At 41.6% G+C, this 18,492-nt stretch overlaps 3 protein-coding genes across 20 annotated transcripts in view; 1 reads left to right on the top strand and 2 right to left on the bottom strand.

Moving 5' to 3' along the window:
• The window catches only part of si:ch211-225b11.4 (tRNA (32-2'-O)-methyltransferase regulator THADA), a 19,136-nt gene extending 6,935 nt beyond the window's left edge, over positions 1 to 12,201 (bottom strand). For 2 of the 3 annotated variants that reach the window (XR_009649317.1, XM_060884293.1), the window contains exons 1-27: positions 12,018 to 12,201; positions 10,985 to 11,168; positions 10,767 to 10,853; positions 10,641 to 10,668; positions 10,340 to 10,485; positions 10,129 to 10,251; positions 9,872 to 9,992; positions 9,580 to 9,722; positions 9,167 to 9,251; positions 8,927 to 9,063; positions 8,592 to 8,789; positions 7,257 to 7,968; positions 6,926 to 7,078; positions 6,730 to 6,839; positions 6,489 to 6,649; positions 5,071 to 5,225; positions 4,812 to 4,970; positions 3,328 to 3,476; positions 2,952 to 3,089; positions 2,748 to 2,852; positions 2,376 to 2,576; positions 2,131 to 2,281; positions 1,731 to 1,968; positions 1,068 to 1,307; positions 742 to 946; positions 327 to 515; positions 53 to 103 (exon numbers count right to left, since the gene is read on the bottom strand). Coding sequence is in view for 2 of the 3 variants with exons in the window: in XM_060884293.1 (XP_060740276.1) it covers positions 53 to 103; positions 327 to 515; positions 742 to 946; positions 1,068 to 1,307; positions 1,731 to 1,968; positions 2,131 to 2,281; positions 2,376 to 2,576; positions 2,748 to 2,852; positions 2,952 to 3,089; positions 3,328 to 3,476; positions 4,812 to 4,970; positions 5,071 to 5,225; positions 6,489 to 6,649; positions 6,730 to 6,839; positions 6,926 to 7,078; positions 7,257 to 7,968; positions 8,592 to 8,789; positions 8,927 to 9,063; positions 9,167 to 9,251; positions 9,580 to 9,722; positions 9,872 to 9,992; positions 10,129 to 10,251; positions 10,340 to 10,485; positions 10,641 to 10,668; positions 10,767 to 10,853; positions 10,985 to 11,168; positions 12,018 to 12,148 (4,500 nt within the window). In the remaining variant the exon portion in view is untranslated. The remainder of the gene's footprint in view (positions 1 to 52; positions 104 to 326; positions 516 to 741; positions 947 to 1,067; positions 1,308 to 1,730; positions 1,969 to 2,130; positions 2,282 to 2,375; positions 2,577 to 2,747; positions 2,853 to 2,951; positions 3,090 to 3,327; positions 3,477 to 4,811; positions 4,971 to 5,070; positions 5,226 to 6,488; positions 6,650 to 6,729; positions 6,840 to 6,925; positions 7,079 to 7,256; positions 7,969 to 8,591; positions 8,790 to 8,926; positions 9,064 to 9,166; positions 9,252 to 9,579; positions 9,723 to 9,871; positions 9,993 to 10,128; positions 10,252 to 10,339; positions 10,486 to 10,640; positions 10,669 to 10,766; positions 10,854 to 10,984; positions 11,169 to 12,017) is intronic. The other variant, XM_060884294.1, reaches the window with a different exon arrangement.
• Positions 11,846 to 14,845, top strand: si:dkey-174n20.1 (uncharacterized protein LOC796174 homolog). Its single transcript, XM_060884313.1, has 4 exons — positions 11,846 to 12,684; positions 13,076 to 13,318; positions 13,728 to 14,030; positions 14,433 to 14,845. The coding sequence occupies exons 1-4, from the start codon at positions 12,564 to 12,566 to the stop codon at positions 14,690 to 14,692; spliced, it is 927 nt and encodes a 308-aa protein (XP_060740296.1). The 5' UTR covers positions 11,846 to 12,563; the 3' UTR covers positions 14,693 to 14,845.
• Positions 14,846 to 14,954: 109 nt separating this feature from the next.
• Positions 14,955 to 18,492, bottom strand: part of camk2b1 (calcium/calmodulin-dependent protein kinase (CaM kinase) II beta 1) — a 58,654-nt gene continuing 55,116 nt past the window's right edge. For all 16 annotated transcript variants that reach the window (XM_060884310.1, XM_060884296.1, XM_060884303.1 and 13 more), the window contains one exon: positions 14,955 to 18,263. The gene's annotated coding sequence lies outside the window, so the exon portion shown is untranslated. The remainder of the gene's footprint in view (positions 18,264 to 18,492) is intronic.

The following is an 18,492-nucleotide window of genomic DNA, read 5'->3' as shown; positions in this document are numbered from 1 at the left end:
GTCTGAATTTCCTTTCATTGTGCTTGTTAAATAATAAACAGAAGCAACATACCAAATGCCAAGTGAGTTGAGGCTTTGCCAAAATCATGCCACAGACCCATAACTAGCTCGAGAAAGAAAGTAAAGAATATAAAACATGACATCATATGCTGTTGTAAAAAAAATAATCAATAACAAGGTGGTATGATGTGACGCACTGCAAAGCGGAGTTACCCTTAACACCATAAATGTTAGACCTGTTTAACGTCAAGTTTTATGTTGTGGAAACGATGATGGTTCACAAGGCAAATTCACATGTTACTGAGAAGACATAGCCAAATATGTACCTGGAGAAGCTTCACCAGCTCATGCTGTAGGCAGCTTCCTCTCCAGGCACGCCTTTCTTTTACCCACATGACCAAAGCGAGACGAGTAACTGCACTCCCACTGACTAGGACAGGCCAAACCTTCCACACCCAGTCAGGGTCGTCACACAGGTAATGCACAGCAATTTGGTGGAAGGAGGCGGAGCCAAGCTGCAAAGACATGATATAGTGAGTGAGTGAGTTGTAACTAAAAATCTGAAAACTATTTGCAATTCAGAGTAAATTCAAATCGATGGACATCTTTGACAATCCTGAGTTGAAGAGGTCAGGATTTTGAAATGAATCCCTTTGCTGATTGGTGAATGATCTTGTTGGAAAGCCATTTAAAGTTTTCATTCATAATCTTTCTGCAGGCAAAATGAAGACATAACTGTACTTCTAAAGTGTGTGGAGTCCTGTGAAGTTCCTTCAACAGCAGAGAGCCGATGTTCATGAGGAAAGCCTTCGAGCAGTTCTCTCTCAGCAGGCCCAGTACCGTCACGTATGCCTGGCGTACCAAAGGGCACCTCTGCTCATGGGATGCCAGCCAAATTCGGACCTCCATGGCCTCCACCACGTCACATAGAGAGGATGGGTGAGGGCTAGAGAGAGGCACACAATACATATATTTACATTTGGCACTTGAAATCCTCACTGACATGTGAATATGTACAGTTATGTAACTAGTGAGTGCTTTCCTGTAATTCCAACTGAAGTTCTCACTTGTCAGCATGAAGGACTCTGTTCAGGATGGCCTTAATCTGTAGGAGTTGGCCATGCATGCGGTTGTGACAGCTTTGGCTACTCGACTTCTCTGGCAGCTCCTCCACCACTCTCAGTACGCTCGCCACACACTCTGTAGGTGGTATCATAGCGACCAGGGCTTGGGCCGACATCGCTCTCACACCATATACCGGGCTAGCAGCAAGCTGGAGCAGCGGAGGCAGGAAGTCTGACAGAGCTCTGTTACAAAAAAAAAAAAGCAAAAAAAAAATCACTCAATTGGGAATAATCCAATTTACCCATTATATCCTCATTTCCTTCTACAGAGTGTAGTGACCTAAGAGTTAAATAGATTTCTGTTCATCAGGACGGACATTGCAGGCTTAAGATGGGCAGTTTGGTGGCAATTACAATGCAAATTTATAATGTCTAATATAACCTAACCCATTGATATGGTTCTTTTTAAATAAACACAATTATATCTTTATCAATAAATCCAAATTTGTTTCCAACCATAAGTTTGCATGCCTCATATTCACACTTAAATCTACATGCATTCATTTGCATATTTAAACATAAATACATAAAGAGAAAATTATGCCACACTTTAACTTACAAATTTTTAGCATTTGCAAATCAGCAGAAATGAACAAAAAGTCGTACTGAGTTTGCTCCTGAGCTCCAGGCTGTAGTTTGGCCAGCAGGGTCAGGACTGGGTACAGAGAGGGGTGAAGGCTCAGTCTGCCTTCATGAAGGTCTGTGGCTGCTTTTTCTAAAGCCTCCTGGAGGAAGGGCTTTAATGCAGGATAATGCTTAAAAAAGGCAGGGGAGGACATGCCATATTGGGCAGAGACATCTTCACCAGCAGGCCTCTGACCCAACATCCTGGAGCAGAGAGAACCTGTGGGATGAGGACCATGGTAAAAATGTAGGTATGGCAAAATATCCAAGATGAAATAAAAATCTCTACAAAATTATATAGCGTTGGAAAACAAGGATATATTCATGTCTAAAACAATGATCTAAATAAGTGATATAATAAGAGTTGATTAAACGTAGATACTGTAAAGCTGTAATGCAGCATTCCTCATGGCCCAACAAGGAGAGCTGAGGAGTGTGAGTGACAGCATGGTGATCTCAGGGGCATACTGAAGAATGGTCAACCCCAGACTGGAGCCTTTCACAAGTGCCTGAATTGTGTGAACGGCACAAACCTGGAGAGAGAAGCGAGTAACAAGACCACATTTTACCAAAAAAACTCAGTCTGTATGTAAATAACCCACAATATATAATAGGAAAGGGTTGTACCTGGGGCAGATCAAGGGTCTGGTCCCAGTTCTGGGGCAGTGGAGCTCCAGCTATCTCCAGCAGTGTGCTGATGGTTTGGGCCAGCAGTGGGTGAGAGGTGCTGCTCTCCTCTGCTGCTAACACACCAAGAATAAGCATCGGCAGACCTGCTGCCCGCCTAGTCACCGACGTGCCCCGGGGAGCCTGAAGGACACACAGACCCTGAAAACAGATTTACAATGGGATAGAAAGGTAAGCACAAAATAGAGAGGGAATCGCAGGGGTACTAAAAGGAAATCTTCACCTTCACCTCTGTCTACCACCACCACCAAAATAATATTCTGAAAATTCAAACTGCACTTAACCAGTGAAATTATTTTAGTATTTTAGTACCTGCTGTAGAATGTGGTTTGGGATTTCTCTGAGCTTTGGGTCAGAGCTGGTAAGAAGCGCAGTGCAGAATTTAGTGAATCCAATGCAGCAGCCTTCCACTGCCCCCTAATGAGACAAACAGAGTAAAACATTGTAGGTCTTATTGTGCTTCTGGAAAAATAAAAATGACAAAAAATCACGTTTTTAATTAACAGAGCTGCTTACCCAGTGCCGACATTTAAGAATAATGTCCTTAAATACGTTCGAAGCCTTCTGTAGATCTTCTATAGTTAGCAGGGTTTTGTCCTTATGAGGGAGTGATTGAATCCTCTCAACCAGCGAGCCAAGAAAAATCCCTATCTCCTACCCAGGAAGAGAAACATACAATATGTACAATAATGGCTAGTGAGGGTCATAAATCAATTCTAAGTTACTAATCATTTTTTAAATGTGTTGTTTATGGAGTGGTTTCAACATGGCTTCATCTCCAGAAAAACGGACAGCGTTTTAGTTTCAGTAGCCACGATGCTGCCGGATGAACTCCAGAAACAATCTTGGATAATGGAAGACTTGCACAAATGTTGGTCTCCATTTCCTGTACCTTTAGTGTAACCCAGCAGCAGGTCAGCACCAGACTGTGCTCTTCTGATAGCAGCACGTTATCTTCTCCGTCGTCATCCACTTCCGCTCCACTGCGTCCGATCAGAGAGCTGATGGCGTTTCCCATGTCGCAGAATGAAGGCGGGACTTCTGCAAGACAAACAGACAAATAAAACCTCACTAGAGCAAAAAAGTTATATAGGGCTAATTATTCAAATCAAGCATCAGTGTGCACCAGAAGTCCAAGCGTTTGTAATAATAATAAGTTAATCACCAAATGAAACATTATATTGAATGAATTAGATTATTTCATTCGATTCATTTTTAGTCTGTGTCTTATTGTTGACTTATTCAATCAGAAGTTACCAGGGGTGTGCGGCTAATGACAAAGACAATGACGTTAACTGGCAGTTTCAAGGTGCTCAAAAAACTTAATTGTCTTAATTTGGTGATATTAAGTCAGAAGTCATATAAAGTAGCTCAAAATGTTGAGAAAGTAAACCAGAGAGAAAGAGAGAGAGAATATCGATACACTTTTGAGTTTGAATAGATTGTGGCACAAATAGCTGAAGCTTAAGATTATAATACAAGTCATTACATCATGTCTCCCTCTAGTGCTTACTCAACAAGTAAATAACCAATAAATTAAAAAAGCAAGTTGTTTATATATTTTCTTTTACTTTATGCTGATCCCTTTAAGGGGGGCACGATGACTTAGTGGTTAGCACGTTCGCCTCACACCTCCAGGGTTGGGGGTTCGATTCCCACCTCCACCTTGTGTGTGTGGAGTTTGCATGTTCTCCCCGTGCCTCGGGGGTTTCCTCCGGGTACTCCGGTTTCCTCCCCCGGTCCAAAGACATGCATGGTAGGTTGACTGGCATCTCTGGAAAATTGTCCGTAGTGTGTGATTGCGTGAGTGAATGAGAGTGTGTGTGTGCCCTGCGATGGGTTGGCACTCCGTCCAGGGTGTATCCTGCCTTGATGCCCGATGACGCCTGAGATAGGCACAGGCTCCCCGTGACCCGAGGTAGTTCGGATAAGCGGTAGAAAATAAGTGAGTGAGTGAGCGATCCCTTTAAGGGTCGCCACAGCAGATCATGATCCACGCATTTGTTGGTTGTGGTTGTGTGAGGACCCTTCCTCACACAACCCTTTCCAATATATCTATGTTTAGGATGGGCACCTTGTCTCAAGACAAATTACCTTGGGCACCTTGTCTCAAGACAAATCAAAAATGTCATGCTAACCACATGACAGTACAGTACACAGTAAAAAGAATCAAACATTCCTACAGGACTATTGTGCTTAATAAAATGTAGAGCTCCTTCAAAATGTCTTGTGCAATCCCAGCGGTTGTGTATTGAACCCAGGCTGCGGTGGTGGAAGCACTGAAGCCTAACCACTATTCGTCCAGGAACCAAATAGTAAAAGCAGCGTTTCTTTTAATGTACGAATTCTGTACTGATGCCACAAAAATGCATGTACCTTTGTCCTCCATGTTCTGATCTCCGTATAACACACCGAGCAGCAGCAGGGTGATCTTTTCCAGCAGCGAGAGCATTTCTGCTATCATACGACCATCTAAAGCTTCAGCCAAAACCCCAGGCACATCCAGGATACACTTGTGAACAGCGCTGACTGCACCTACAGCCGTTCAGTTAAACACACATAGTAGACATGTAGAGAAGCACATACGCAGTCCTGCAGGCTACATTTACAATAGAGAACATATGAATCATGTTACCATGTAGAGGTGAGCAGCGAGCGGCGAGTAACATGTCCTGTCTGGTGGTCAGGTGCTGCTTCTCCAGACTCTGCAGAAGGTGTCTGATCAGCCTGACTGACTGCATGTCATCGTGCTTCAGAGCCTCTGGCACCACACCATCCAGAGACACACGCCTTGAACAAAGATAATAACAAAGACTCACAATAATGAGGATTTATTTATTTAGAATGATTTCTCAGATCAGCCACAAACCAGCAGGTTGCCAGATTTTCTGATTTTTTTTCATACATCACAACAAACTAATCATCCTACTAAGTTGACAATTAACTCACTCTCTCACTGTCACTCATCTTCTACCGCTTATCCGAACTACCTCAGGTCACGGGGAGCCGATGATCTCAGACGCCATCGGGCATCAAGGCAGGATACACGGAGGACGGAGTGCCAACCCATCGCAGGGCACACACACACACTCTCATTCACTCACGCAATCACACACTACGGACAATTTTCCAGAGATGCCAATCAACCTACCATGCATGTCTTTGGACCGGGGAGGAAACCGGAGTACCCGGAGGAAACCCCCGAGGCACGGGGAGAACATGCAAACTCCACACACACAAGGCGGAGGCGGGAATCGAACCCCCAACCCTGGATGTGTGAGGCGAACGTGCTAACCACTAAGCCTTATTTAGCTACAACAGCACACCCCAAAGTGTTTATTCCTTATACATGACAAGTACCGTTTTTTTAAAGCATTAAATCATTGACATATTACACTTCTGATCCATTTAGTTAAGTTTAATGCTGTGGAATATGTGAAATGTGGGTATGTTCCTGTTTACACTTTCTAACAGCTAAACATTTGTTCTTTCACCAGCCTCTCTCTCTTTTTTTAATAAAATAAAAGAAGCAGTAAGTCCTGAGGTAAAGAAAAATTTGTTTGAAATCTTATTTCATGCATGTTAAATAAAAGTCTCTTTACAGGAACAAGGTATATGCTTTTGATTGTTAAATAACACATTATAGAAAGAATTAAAACAAGTGCGTTAATATAAACCTGTGATATACCTTGGAGTCAGCACTAATACCATCTGACTAATTATAGATTTAAGGATGCAGCAATGCTGTTGTATAAGATATGAAGCTTTTCTTGACTTTTTCTGCCCTGAATTAGACTTCATGAGCTATTTTCTTTTTTTTAAAAAGCGTGTCAGTGAAGGTACGGATGTATGGAAGTCTTAAAAACAGAAAGAAATTGCTGTAACAAGTAGCAAATAAGCAGCAGAGGTGTACATGCTGCATGTTTTATTACACTTTGTTCAGTTTGATGGAAAGCCCTTATATACACTAAAGCATGAATCTATTATTTAGTAAAATATAAAATATTTTTACCCTGGTGTGGTAAAAAGTTTTTAAAAAGTATACTAACGCACTTCTGTAGTAGAAGTTTGAACATCAGAGCCCCCATCTGGGCCTCCTGAACACGTGGGCTGTGCAGACGTCTCTGTGCTCGGCTAAACAGCGCAGTGGAGACATCGGACTCGAGACACGGCGGGAAAAATCTCACCAGCAGCTCAGCTGCATGCTCACGGATCTACAGACGAGAGGTGACGAACGCTACATTACAGTGCATGAAGACCTCATAACAAAACTTCAAATTTGGAAACTTGTTACCTCATTGGTCGCATCCTCCAAACAGCCAATCAGGACCAACTGTCTTGACCGACAGTAAAAATCCCACTTTCTTCTTTCTCTTGCGCAGTTTATCAGCTCAGACATGTTTGCTGAAAACAAATACATTTGAGATGCCGATCACGTCACTATAGTAAAATGAAAACAAGAAGCTTGTGAGTTCCAATAAAGCTTCTACCTGGTGGTTGACCCTTCTTCCTGTCTGGACTCCAGGAGTCTGAGCAGGTTTCCAGAATCGCAGCTAGCAGCAGAAGAGCTGTCTTCTTCCTCTGGAAGCTGTTTCCAGGAGCCAGGGAGGCCAACGGCAACTGTGCCAGCCAGTCAATAAAATCTGAGGATATTTACAGATGCAGAAATATTTATTCAAATATGCAATGATGGTTTTTATTCTAGACAATGCTGAAAGTGAGAATATTCTGAACGCTAAACTGGACACAGTTTATCCAGACAAACGGTAGGATAGAAAAGAATTTACAGGAAGCCCTCATATAGAATACGAGTGTCCGTACCAACGCCTTGTTCAAGCTCCTTCTCTTCTTCCTTGCTCAGACCTATTTTGCTTTTTTGACCTTTAAGGCTTGCCATACAACTGTCCCGAATACGCACAAGGAATTTCCTGACCGCAGCCTGTAGGTGCTGACGAAACGGAGACGACTCACTGTTCAGATTCAAAGGAAGAAAATCTCTCACTGCTGCATATTCCACGGCTGATGGAGGCTCTTTAGTCTTGGGGCTGCAGCAGAGAAGACTGAATGCCGCTATGCGCACGCTGGCATCCAGAGACGACAAGGCTAGCTGGAGGGTTTCCAAGTTGCTCTCTGAATTCCAAGATAGACGCCCGTTGACTGTTCGTTGGGCGCTCATGATACAAACCCATGCTCGTAGGTGCCCTGGGGCAACAGGGTCTAGAGCAGCTAGCATTGTGTCAAACGCTCCTGGGAAACTGCATAGGGTGCAGGGCAGGAGGTAGCTAGAGGCGTTTCTCTGAATTAGAGTGACATCAGAGGTCAGAGCTATCAGGATTGTTGCTTGCCATCGCTGGACCCAATGAGAGGCCAGGTGTAGCTCAGTGGGTGGAGCTTCCTTCACCGCATTAGCGTTAAGTTCCCGTCTTTGCTCCTGAAGCAGCAACTTGTAGATCTCAGAGGCACAAGGTGCAAGGTGATTGGTGGAAAGGCACTTATAGATATGAGAAGGAAGAGCAGGATACTGTTCCAGGACCTGGAATAGTGAGTATAGCAGAAATGAATATGATTTACATACACAGTGGGTTTTTGGGTGAGTGCTTATTGTTCTTCTCTCAATGCAGAGGAAAAATTGTGTCCAAATTCTTATCACACAAAACAGGAGAGGCAGTGGAATGGGCTCAGGTCAAAAAGTGCCGGAATATTTCTCTTTCTAAAAGGTGACAGACAGACAGACAGACAGACAGACAGGTGACAGAGAACTATACAGACAGACTAACAGATAAACAGACAGACAGCTGATAAAACTGACAGACAACAGACGGACAGTCTGAAAGACAGACAGATAAGAAACAAAAAGAGATATGGACAACTAAACTAAGTGAGACAGATGAAGATGGACAGACAGAACACACCAGCCTACACACAGACAAACAGGTAGACAGACATTCAGAAAAACTGACTGAGAAAGAGAGAGACGAGTAGACTGCAGGTCACAGACAGAGACATACAGGTCAGACAAACCGGGAAAATAATTAGACAGGCAGACAGACAGACAGACAGATAGATAGATGGATGCACGGCAACCAATGACAATTGTTATAAAATGATGATTACGTAATGCTTTAAGTGATGCACACGGCACAACACCACTTCTACCTTGTCTGTACCCATGTACGGCAGGAGGGCTCTGAGAGGCGAGTACTTGGCCCTGGAATCCCACGGCAGCTCCGCAACCCTGTGCAGTAAGTTCACATAAAGGCGTTTCTCAGCTTCTCCAGAAAGCCGACAGTCCAGCTCGTAAATCTCCAGGAACAAACTGAATGCAGTGCGTACTGATTCAGACACACCCTCTATCTGAACACAAGATGGGAAATGATAGAACTATCGATATATGTCTAACAGGGTGAAATCTGGTACTGGGAACTGCAATATAAATACACACTGATCAGCTTCTCTATTTGTATAGTAAACCCACATAACCCAGGCTTTACCGGGCTCTCTGCATTGTCCCAAATGATTTGTGTTAGTTTGACTCTTAGGGTTGAATGTTCTCCAAGAAAAAGACCACCGGAGAGCTCCCTGATCTCGGGCAGGCTTTCTTTCACACGTTTCAGCCACAAGATAAACACTGCGAACAAAAAACTGTAATTGTCAGTTTTATGAAGAAAAAACATGCAGTTATAATAATCATACACTTTTATAATGAATCATTTTTCTCCAGATAAGAGCACCTTGAAACACATAGTAGTGACAGTCCCGTTTCTCTCGGAGCAAATCTGAGACAAGAGGAAATAACCCATCTAGGAGGAGGCAGGTCTGTGAGACAGGAAGAAATAGTGAGGAAAAAAAAAAGAAAACAAACAATAATAAAATTGAAAAATTCTAAAGAAAAACACATATGACTTATATAGATTTAGACTTTTATAGAAAGGGGAAGGGAAATGGAAGGGAAGGGAAAGAGGAAGAGAAAGGGAAGAGGAAGAGGAAAAGAAAGGGAAGAGGAAGGGGAAGGGGAAAGATATAAATTTAAATGGGAAAATAAGTATATTGTCAGGACAAAACAGGAGAGAAAAGATGCATAGTGGGCAGCATTTTTATGTTACGGAAGCACCTGATGTCTAACTTTATTCAGTGCACGCTGTACCTGTTGACCTGTACTCTGTTCAACGAGGATGTCCTTCCTCAAGCAGGTCAGGAGTCCTCTGGATACACTGAGTCTGTCAACTCCATCATATCCTCTGGGAAAACAGTCTACCTGTAACTGGCCTACTGTTAACCTACACTGCTCTGCGCACACACACACACACACACACACACACCCATTATCAACTCAGAGAATGTAATACGGAAAACGCATAGAGATACTGTATACACACAACCGACTCTATACTCTTGATGCTCTTGTAAAGTCGATGTTTATATACACAGATGCTCACCTGTGCAGGTCACCTGGAGTAAACTGGAGGCTGATGTAGTTCCACTCTTAGTGTCAGGTGCTACAGAGATCAGCATGGCCACAGCAGTCCCTGCTAACAACCGTGTGTCCCTATTACAGACCTGACAAACACAATACATCATGAACTGTCCTGATCACACACTCTTTATAGAAGTGTAGTAGAAATAAAATACAGCATAGAGCAGAAGAAATTCCCAAAGCTTACATCCTGGATATTTCAGTGACAAAAGCACTCACCTCTCCTAAGATAATATTCATAAGGAATCCCAGAATCTCCCTCATATGAAGGTTGTCTTTCTGATCCGAAAAGACCAGAGGCACCACTTGCTCGGGAAGCAGCTGGAACACTTGCAGACACACCTGGAAAACACACGAAGATACACAACTGTCGCTACATAAAACCGAATTGTCCAAAAATGAAACCGATCCCAGGCTTCGGTATGCTGACCTTGACTGCCTGATAACACATAGCACCGTCTCTTGCTTCTTCTTTCATAATGTCGGGTAACGTTATGGTGATTTTACACAGCAGAGACGAAAACATTAGTCTTAAACCTTCTCGGCCCATCGTGCTCTCCTCCAGGAACATACACACTGTTTGTGATAAGCAAGACAAAGCTTTATTCGAAGTCATGTATATAAAGCATAAATATATATGCATATTATATGTATGCATAACAGTATTACAAATAGTAACCGTAAACTAGCAGTAGACATTAGTGTTAATTTAACAATGTTTAGTTACTCACCTATTTGAAGGTCATTTAATGACAACACCTAGAAAAGAAATGATAAATCTGTGAATACACCAGGTTTCCAGTTTAGTGAAAAATTAAGCAGAACAAACCATCCTCTAGCAGATCATTAATTCTCACCTGCTCCTGGTGGAGTAGACTGTGAAGACATTGTTGGACCTCTTCAAATACTAAAGACTTGTTGGTTTGAGCCAGGTGTTGCAACATCTGTTATAACACACATGAAGACTAGAATGAGCAGTCAGGCATTCTTCAGTCTCTGCACGTAAACCGAACCAATCTTAACAGTAACATGTGCCGTGTTGTACAAGAATGTCCAAGAAAAGTCGTGCTGTTACCTGGTCTAGTTTGCGGCAGGCTGATGAGGATGTGTTCACCGCATCCAGCTGCGATGACAGAAGGAGCCGAATGAGACGCCTGTGATTTTCGGACCTCAGCGACTTCAGCAGCGGCGGTGCGATTTTCCTCAGCATCTGTAATGCCTCCTCTAGGGAGCGCTCTTTAACCCGTTTTGTTGTGCTCCTGTTGGCAGAAAGACAGCTAAAATAGAACTTCATCAACACTGCAATGTTTTACATTTTTGCCCCGTTGTCTTCAAATTTTAGTCACACCAATTCTGTGGCTAGGAACTGGGAAGGGAAAAGATAGTTTGTGGTTCCTCTAAGAACTGTGAAGCTAGTCTGTTACTTGATGAACCATCCACATACTGCATATAAATGATAGCATTGTGCACAATATACCAGACTTTCTACAAGAAGATGCCGGTCTGGTTTACAAGAATTTATTCATACAAGCTAAACTTCTGCCAGAGAGTCTGGTACGGCTAGATGTGGGCGTGTGGTAGCCTAGTGGTTAAGGTGTTAGGTGACTGAGTTCGAATCCCAGGTCCACCAAGCTGCCACTGTTGGGCCCCTGAGCAAGGCCCTTAACCCCTTAATTACTCAGTTGCATAAAAATGAGATAATATAAGTTGCTCTGGACAAGGACATCTGCCAAATGTTGTAAATGTAGATATATATAAATGTAGTGCTTTAAAAAAAAAAACGTTTCAAAACATTCCTTTATTACATGATAAACTAATGAAACGACCTTATTTATAAAGTCAATATGTCATATGACGCAAAAACGAATCGGTTCCGCATAAGATTCGAATGAGCCGAATCACTAAATGAATCGTTCACGTTCTCATTGGAATTGAATTGCATGTCTAAAATCCTGAACCGCCACATTATCAGAATTAAACGGTTAATATCGCTGCTTTTGGCAAAACCGACACGAAATAACAATTAAATGATATCGTATTTAATATCAGACGTCCACAGTAAGTCTGAGGTGTTTAATATGTATTAGATTGTATGCATTACCACCGACCTTGCACACTCTGTGAGCTTTTCCAAAAATATTTGGAGCTTCTCTTTGACATCTTGCCGTAAATCAGATTCTAAAACAAACGAAGTGAAAAGCGTTTCCATCTTAGTTCCATCTAAAACGTGAGTAATCATTGTCGCGTAACTTGTCTACTCTTCAACTTAAACGTGCTATCACCGGGCCGTATCCCAAATACACACTCACTCACTGATTGCATCCACTTCCTACAGTGTGAAATGACTTGTCCCTACGCACTATATAGTGTAGAGGGATATTATTTGCGATCGAGCCACACTTACTCTAGCGCCCTCTACCTCCTATGATGACATTACAGTTCGAGATAAAAACGGGGAACGAGCTAGCTTATAAATATTAGATCAAAGTATCTAGACGCTAGTCATAGTGAGTTATTATTTTGCATGGATATGTGACACTTTACACGCCAAAATAAAACGTTTAGTCGGTTAAAGTTTTGCACTTGTATTCAGTTAGATAGCTAATATTGGTGCCTAGCCATCTTAGCATCTAGCTAGCCAGTTAGCAAGTAAGATGTATCTTTTGTATACAATTCTAGCTGCACTTGTGTGTTTCCTTGTAATGAAATGGATGAAACGCAGAAGGTTCTGCATGGATGTAAAAAGGCTGGACGGGAAAACAGTTCTTATAACCGGTAAGCTGGGAAATACCTTAGGACTAATTGACAAAAAGGCCGAATTTCAAATTGTCGCCTACTTTCTATATTCGAGCACTACATAGGGGGTGAAATAATGACGTCAGCACACTAATTAGTGCACTACTCTTCAATAAGGGGTGGTTTTAAACCCAGCCATTGCAGTGAACCTTTAAATGAGTCTTTAAATTTTTGTATTTAAATCATTTTTCTATATATAAAACCATACGTGTGTGTGTGTGTGTGTGTGTGTGTGTGTGTGTGTGTGTGTGTGTGTGTGTGTGTGTGTCACTGAATGGTTCTTTCAAACCAGTACAGAGAAAAAAAAATTATGCTAAATACCTAATCAAGTTATGTTTATTTAATTTGTTGATTTGCTTCCCTTTTTCAGGTGGTAATTCTGGCATAGGCAAAGAGACAGCTGTGGCTTTGGCACTAAGAGGAGCACGAGTCATCCTCGCCTGTAGGGATGAAGACCGAGCAAGGAAAGCTGTGCAGGAGATCAAGCACCGGAGCCACAACATGAACGTGCTCTTCATGGAGGTAGACCTGGCCAACATGAGGTCCATAAGAGAGTTCTGCAAGAAGTTCTTGCAGAAAGAGAAGAGGTTAGATATTCTCATCAATAACGCAGGTAAGGACGATGGACACCTCACCATGTAGACACGGTTGTCTCATGTCTAATATTCTTTACATCTAGAATTTTTCTTTTTCAGGTGATGCTGTTGATCACTAATAAATTTGCCATTTATGTAGAATGTAAGAAAATAAAGTATATGTCTAATAATGTGTCAGCTGACATACATGTATATACATGCAGAAATTAAGTGGAAACTTAATTAAGTGACTAGCGTTCTGTCATATGTTGAAAATGATTTTCTCTGTGATTTACACCAGTGACATTAAGGCCACAGAGGGTTCATACAGGCTGATGTGTGTAATAAAGATGGAACTGCTTTAGATTTCTGAAGACAGTGTTGTTGAGCATATAAGAAGCTGTGTAGTTCTGAACTATCCTATTTTTTTTCTCTCTCTCTCTCCAGGTGTTCCCAGTGTCCTGGACTGGACCGATGATAATTTTTCCATGTGCTTTGGCGTTAATCACTTGGGTCACTTCCTTCTGACCAATCTTCTGCTGCCGCGGCTTAAGGAGACCACACCGAGCCGCGTCATCACCCTCACTTGCTCCAGCTATAAGTACCAGAGACTGGACTTCCAGGATCTTAACTACAACCTGTTCCCTTTCTTCACCTACAGCCGCAGCAAACTGGCAAATATCTACTTCACCAAGGAGCTGGCTCACATGATGGAGGGCAAAGGAGTCACGGCCTACGCTGTGCATCCTGGTGATAGGAATATAAACACACTCTCTCACACACAGACATCTGTTAAATATAGTCCATTCCTGTGCTAAACTATTGGCCCCTTTCAAGAAAACGGGCAAATATAATTGCATGAATGATGATTCTGAAGGGTGATAGTAATTTACTGTTGTCTGTTCTGGCACAAAAGCTATCCATGCTCTCTAAATAGACTATCTAGAATAATTAACTATACAGTGTATATACAGTCAGCATAGAAAGTAGCCAAATATTATAAATGTTAGGGTTCATGTAGCTGTAGATGAGGCAGAAAGCAAATCCACAGATCTTTGATTATTTTATTTGAACAGTTTTACAGCTTTACACGTAGGTATACAGAACAGCAGGAATGTTTGTGCTTCATCTTAGCTCTTATCCTCTTTGCAGGTTACGTGCAGAGTAACTGGACATGTCACTATTCGTTCCTGTACCAGCTCTTTATGAAGGTGATCATGTTTATGTTCTTCGTGCCGTGCGAGGCGGGGGCACAGACCGTCGTGTACTGTGCTGTATCGGACGAGGTCACGGCTCATAACGGGGGCTACTTCAGCGACTGCAGACCAGCCACGTTAAAACCTTACGCCAAGGACAGCGGTGTGGCCAAAAAGCTCTGGGAGGCCAGTGAGAGATTGGTCAATCTCGCCTGATTTAAAGAGCTGAATAGATTTTTTTTAAAAAATATGTATAAATATGATTATTTATGAAGTATGTGTGCAATTTTTTTTCTCTTAAGAGTTCAATTTTTGCTGTGAACTACTCTGTACCTGCCTCCTGCTAAAATACAAAATGCAGTTTATTAAGTGTGCTGTCTGTTTTTTTTTTTAAATTGTTATTCATTACACACATGATTCAGTCAAGTCTGATAATAATAATAATAATAATAATAAACATGAAACATCCACAGAATCCTTCAGTATTTAAATCTTCGTTTTTATTTAGAACACTTGAACACATTTCCTTAAGTCAAGTAACACATAGCAAGTTTGTAGAACAGAGCAACAATAAGAGTAAGAATAATCCGAGAAATAAAAGAGTTTAATATCTTATACAGGAACCCAAAAGTGACGAGGGGCTACCGTGAAGTCTTCAGAGCAACTAGGTGAAACGGAAGAACAACAGGGAATTAGGAAAAGAGTGAAACAATACGGTACTGAAACAACCGAGTCGAGTGATTGTGTTGTCAGTGCAGGTTGATATCACTACTACGACCGAGCGACTCGAAAGCGAGTACGTCTACATCTCGACTTCCCTGACGAATAAGAGCAGCTGGGATTTCACTCCACAGGTCTAAGTGTATTAAGTGCAACCACTAGAATTAAATTCAGCGTCTATTCAACAGAGTAGCTCGGTTATTCGTTAGGAACTCAAACCCGATCCTCAGTTCTCTTCCCGTTCGTTCAGCCGCGTCGGTCACCTGCACTGACAACTAGGAGCTTGAATATAAAAGCATGCCTTGAAATATTATCACCAATTTTTATAATCTCAATCTCATCAGTGTTTTTCCACCTTTCGTTTACATAATCTTCATTCAAAGACAAAAATATTTTTATGCACTTACAAAGCTTGGAAAATAGATAAGAGAAAGGTTTAGTTAACCAGCATTCAATAGAAAATGAAAATAACAAAAGAAAAAAAAGAAAAAAGAAAAAGAAGGAACACCAAACTTCTTGTTTGAGTGAATTGTCATGCAAAGAAAGTCCGGCTAAAACTCTAGTAAACTGCCGCTTTAATACTGTGTGTCCTTTTTAATAGTAATAATGTATATCACTTATTTTACATGATTATTTTCAATGGTAAACACACGAAGAAGAACATTAGTACATTTTACATGCTGTTTTGTTATTATTATTATTTTTTTTTTTCATTTTTTTTTTTTTTAAATATTCAAGGAGTGAACTGGTGGAGGGAACTTTTTATAGCACACATATAAACATATGTACTAGTCTCATATCACTTTGTGTCAAGACAAGAGACAAGATGAAGAGACCATCCAGAGTGGGACATAAATAGCTCGGAAATACACCTGGCTCCAAGCACAGCGCTAGAGTTAAAACAGATACCCAGCTTGATTGCCTTCTGGGGTCGCTCCAGTTCATAAATAGGACCGCTTTTAAACGATTCACTGTATGATCTCTAAAAGGGGCTTTGGGGAAAAAAAAGTGCCCATCAAAGCTGTAAAGCTCAGTGATAATATTCACTACACGATGAAAATAAAATGAGGTCGTGAGTGAAAAAAAAAAAGCTGTACAAAGGACAGAAGTTAAAAATGACAAAAAAAAGTGAGATAAGAGAGCTACTTAAATAAATAAATACATAAATAAATAAATACAACCTGAGGACACAAACGATGAATAACAGCCTCGTTTCAAGGACAGAAGCTTCCATCATTCCGCTGATTAATTGGCTTCTCTAACGCTCATCTGCAGCTCAAACGCCAACCAACCAACGTATAGCCCAACTCTTCTGGACATGATATATGTTATGTCTTAAGTACACTTCATGTAAAGAGATTTGAACTTGCAAAATCCTCATATTACAAAAATTTCCCTGACATCTCTTTGATAAGTTTGTCGCTTAACAATACCTCATATGCAGCCTATCCTCAGATCATCCCTCCTCTTCCAGCATAGCAACTTGCTTTCAAGTACAAACGCAATCCATCAAAACGTTTTATATATATATATTTATATTTGTATATAGAGCTATATATTTTTTTTATCTCATGTTTAACATCAACCTTATGATATATACTTAAACACAACTGGATCACCGCCATCCCTTGTGACAAAATTATAAATGATATTAAATCACAAAAGAAAGAAAAAAAAAAAACAGGAAAAAAAACACAACTCAGCCTGTAGTTCTGTCAAATGAAAGTTCAGATCTTTACTCACAGCCTCAAGGGGTTTTGCTACATCCTTCATCACTTAATAAGCCTTAATAAACCAGTGGTTAAGCCATGCATCAGTTTTTAGCTGATACAAGGTACCCAGGGATGTGGTAGCCTAGTGGTTAAGCTGCTGAACTACCAATTGGAAGGTTGTGAGATCGATTCCCACGTCCACCAAGCTGCCACTGCTGGGCCCCTGAGCAAGGCTCTTAACACTCAATTGCTCAGTTGTGTAAAATGTGTCGCTCTGGAGAAGGGCATCTGCTAAATGCTAAATGTATGTGCTGTTTGGACAAGACCTGGGCATGTAGGTAAATGCAGGCTAGAGTGATATGTAGCACCTTTTGCTGGATTATGGCTTATAATGTGAGTTGAGCTGGCATGCTACTGATGTACACACACACACACACACACAGTCTTTAATACAGTTCACTAAACGGCTCAGCTGAATATGGAGAAATGTTTGATGGGCTGCTTTAACATGATTCAACTGGTACCGCAGTCAGTTTCAGTTTGAAGTATATGACTAGAAGTGAGCACAGAAATACTTTAGTGATATTATTTAGTGATACTTGATATTAGGTCCTGCGCGGTCGCTGGTAAGTTTGATAAAATTGATCCGCCGAAAGTCACAAAAAGGCGAATGAGCTTTATTCAGGACGCGCTCTTTACACAACGAGCACAATGAAAGACTGGAAGACCCCAAATACATCGCTGTGTATCACTCTGTTTAGCTCTGGCCCTACACACACACACACACACACACACACACACACACGCACAGTCAAACTTGAATCATCCCACACCAAACACTGTGCTTCAACTCGCCGCTTCTGTTACTATAGAAACAACCACCGTGGATACACCGAGTGCCATGCTATCTATAAAAAAAAAAGGGCTTAACTCAGAAACCACTAGCATTCAGAAAATGAACTGTACAAATTACACACGATTGCTTCTGTGTAGTAATCATATTAATAAACGACAGTAATAATACCAATGTTTAATATGAATTATAATATTAAAAATGGGTGAACACGCAGGCTCGTCATTCACACTGACACGGCGTGACACTTCACGGACAGTCAGAGATCACTTCACTCAGCTCATTAACACACAGCATGGTGTGGCAACACAGTGGGAGGGGGAACAAGGGAGTGGGCGGGGTGGACACTGCACAGAGACGTGATTGACAGGTGAAGGTCGGAGCCCAGCGTGGAAGGGTCAGGCACTGACACTGGACTACCTCTCCTTCCTCCCTCTCCCTTCCTTTCTCTCTCCCTCTCTGGCTGGATGCTTTTCTCACACATGGCAACTACAAACTGTCCCTGCAAACAAACACATGTACAAAATGCAGTGACACTTTATAAACAAGTGACCAATTGCAGCTTAGTACCTGTAACATTATAAAGCTAGGTCGGCTTTATCCAATAACAAAGCGTTACTCTATATAAACCAGTGTAATAATGGCTGGATCCTAGGGACATCTTGGAGGGTATTTCTCTGAAGCTGCACCAGCACCAGAACATTTTCAGTGGAGATGAGTTTAACAGTGTT

This window comes from Tachysurus vachellii, chromosome 12 (assembly GCF_030014155.1).
Source record: "Tachysurus vachellii isolate PV-2020 chromosome 12, HZAU_Pvac_v1, whole genome shotgun sequence".
Classification (NCBI taxonomy): Eukaryota; Metazoa; Chordata; class Actinopteri; order Siluriformes; family Bagridae; genus Tachysurus; species Tachysurus vachellii.
The sequence above is the reverse complement of the archived record's forward strand: the minus strand, read 5'-3'. Positions and strand labels throughout refer to the sequence as shown.

Excerpts from the sequence above, each read along its gene's own strand:
- si:dkey-174n20.1 (XM_060884313.1), top strand. The coding sequence starts at position 12,564 with ATGTATCTTTTGTATACAATTCTAGCTGCACTTGTGTGTTTCCTTGTA. Across the intron at positions 13,319-13,727 it reads TATTCTCATCAATAACGCAG|GTGTTCCCAGTGTCCTGGAC; the intron begins GTAAGGACGATG and ends CTCTCTCTCCAG. Across the intron at positions 14,031-14,432 it reads GGCCTACGCTGTGCATCCTG|GTTACGTGCAGAGTAACTGG; the intron begins GTGATAGGAATA and ends TCCTCTTTGCAG.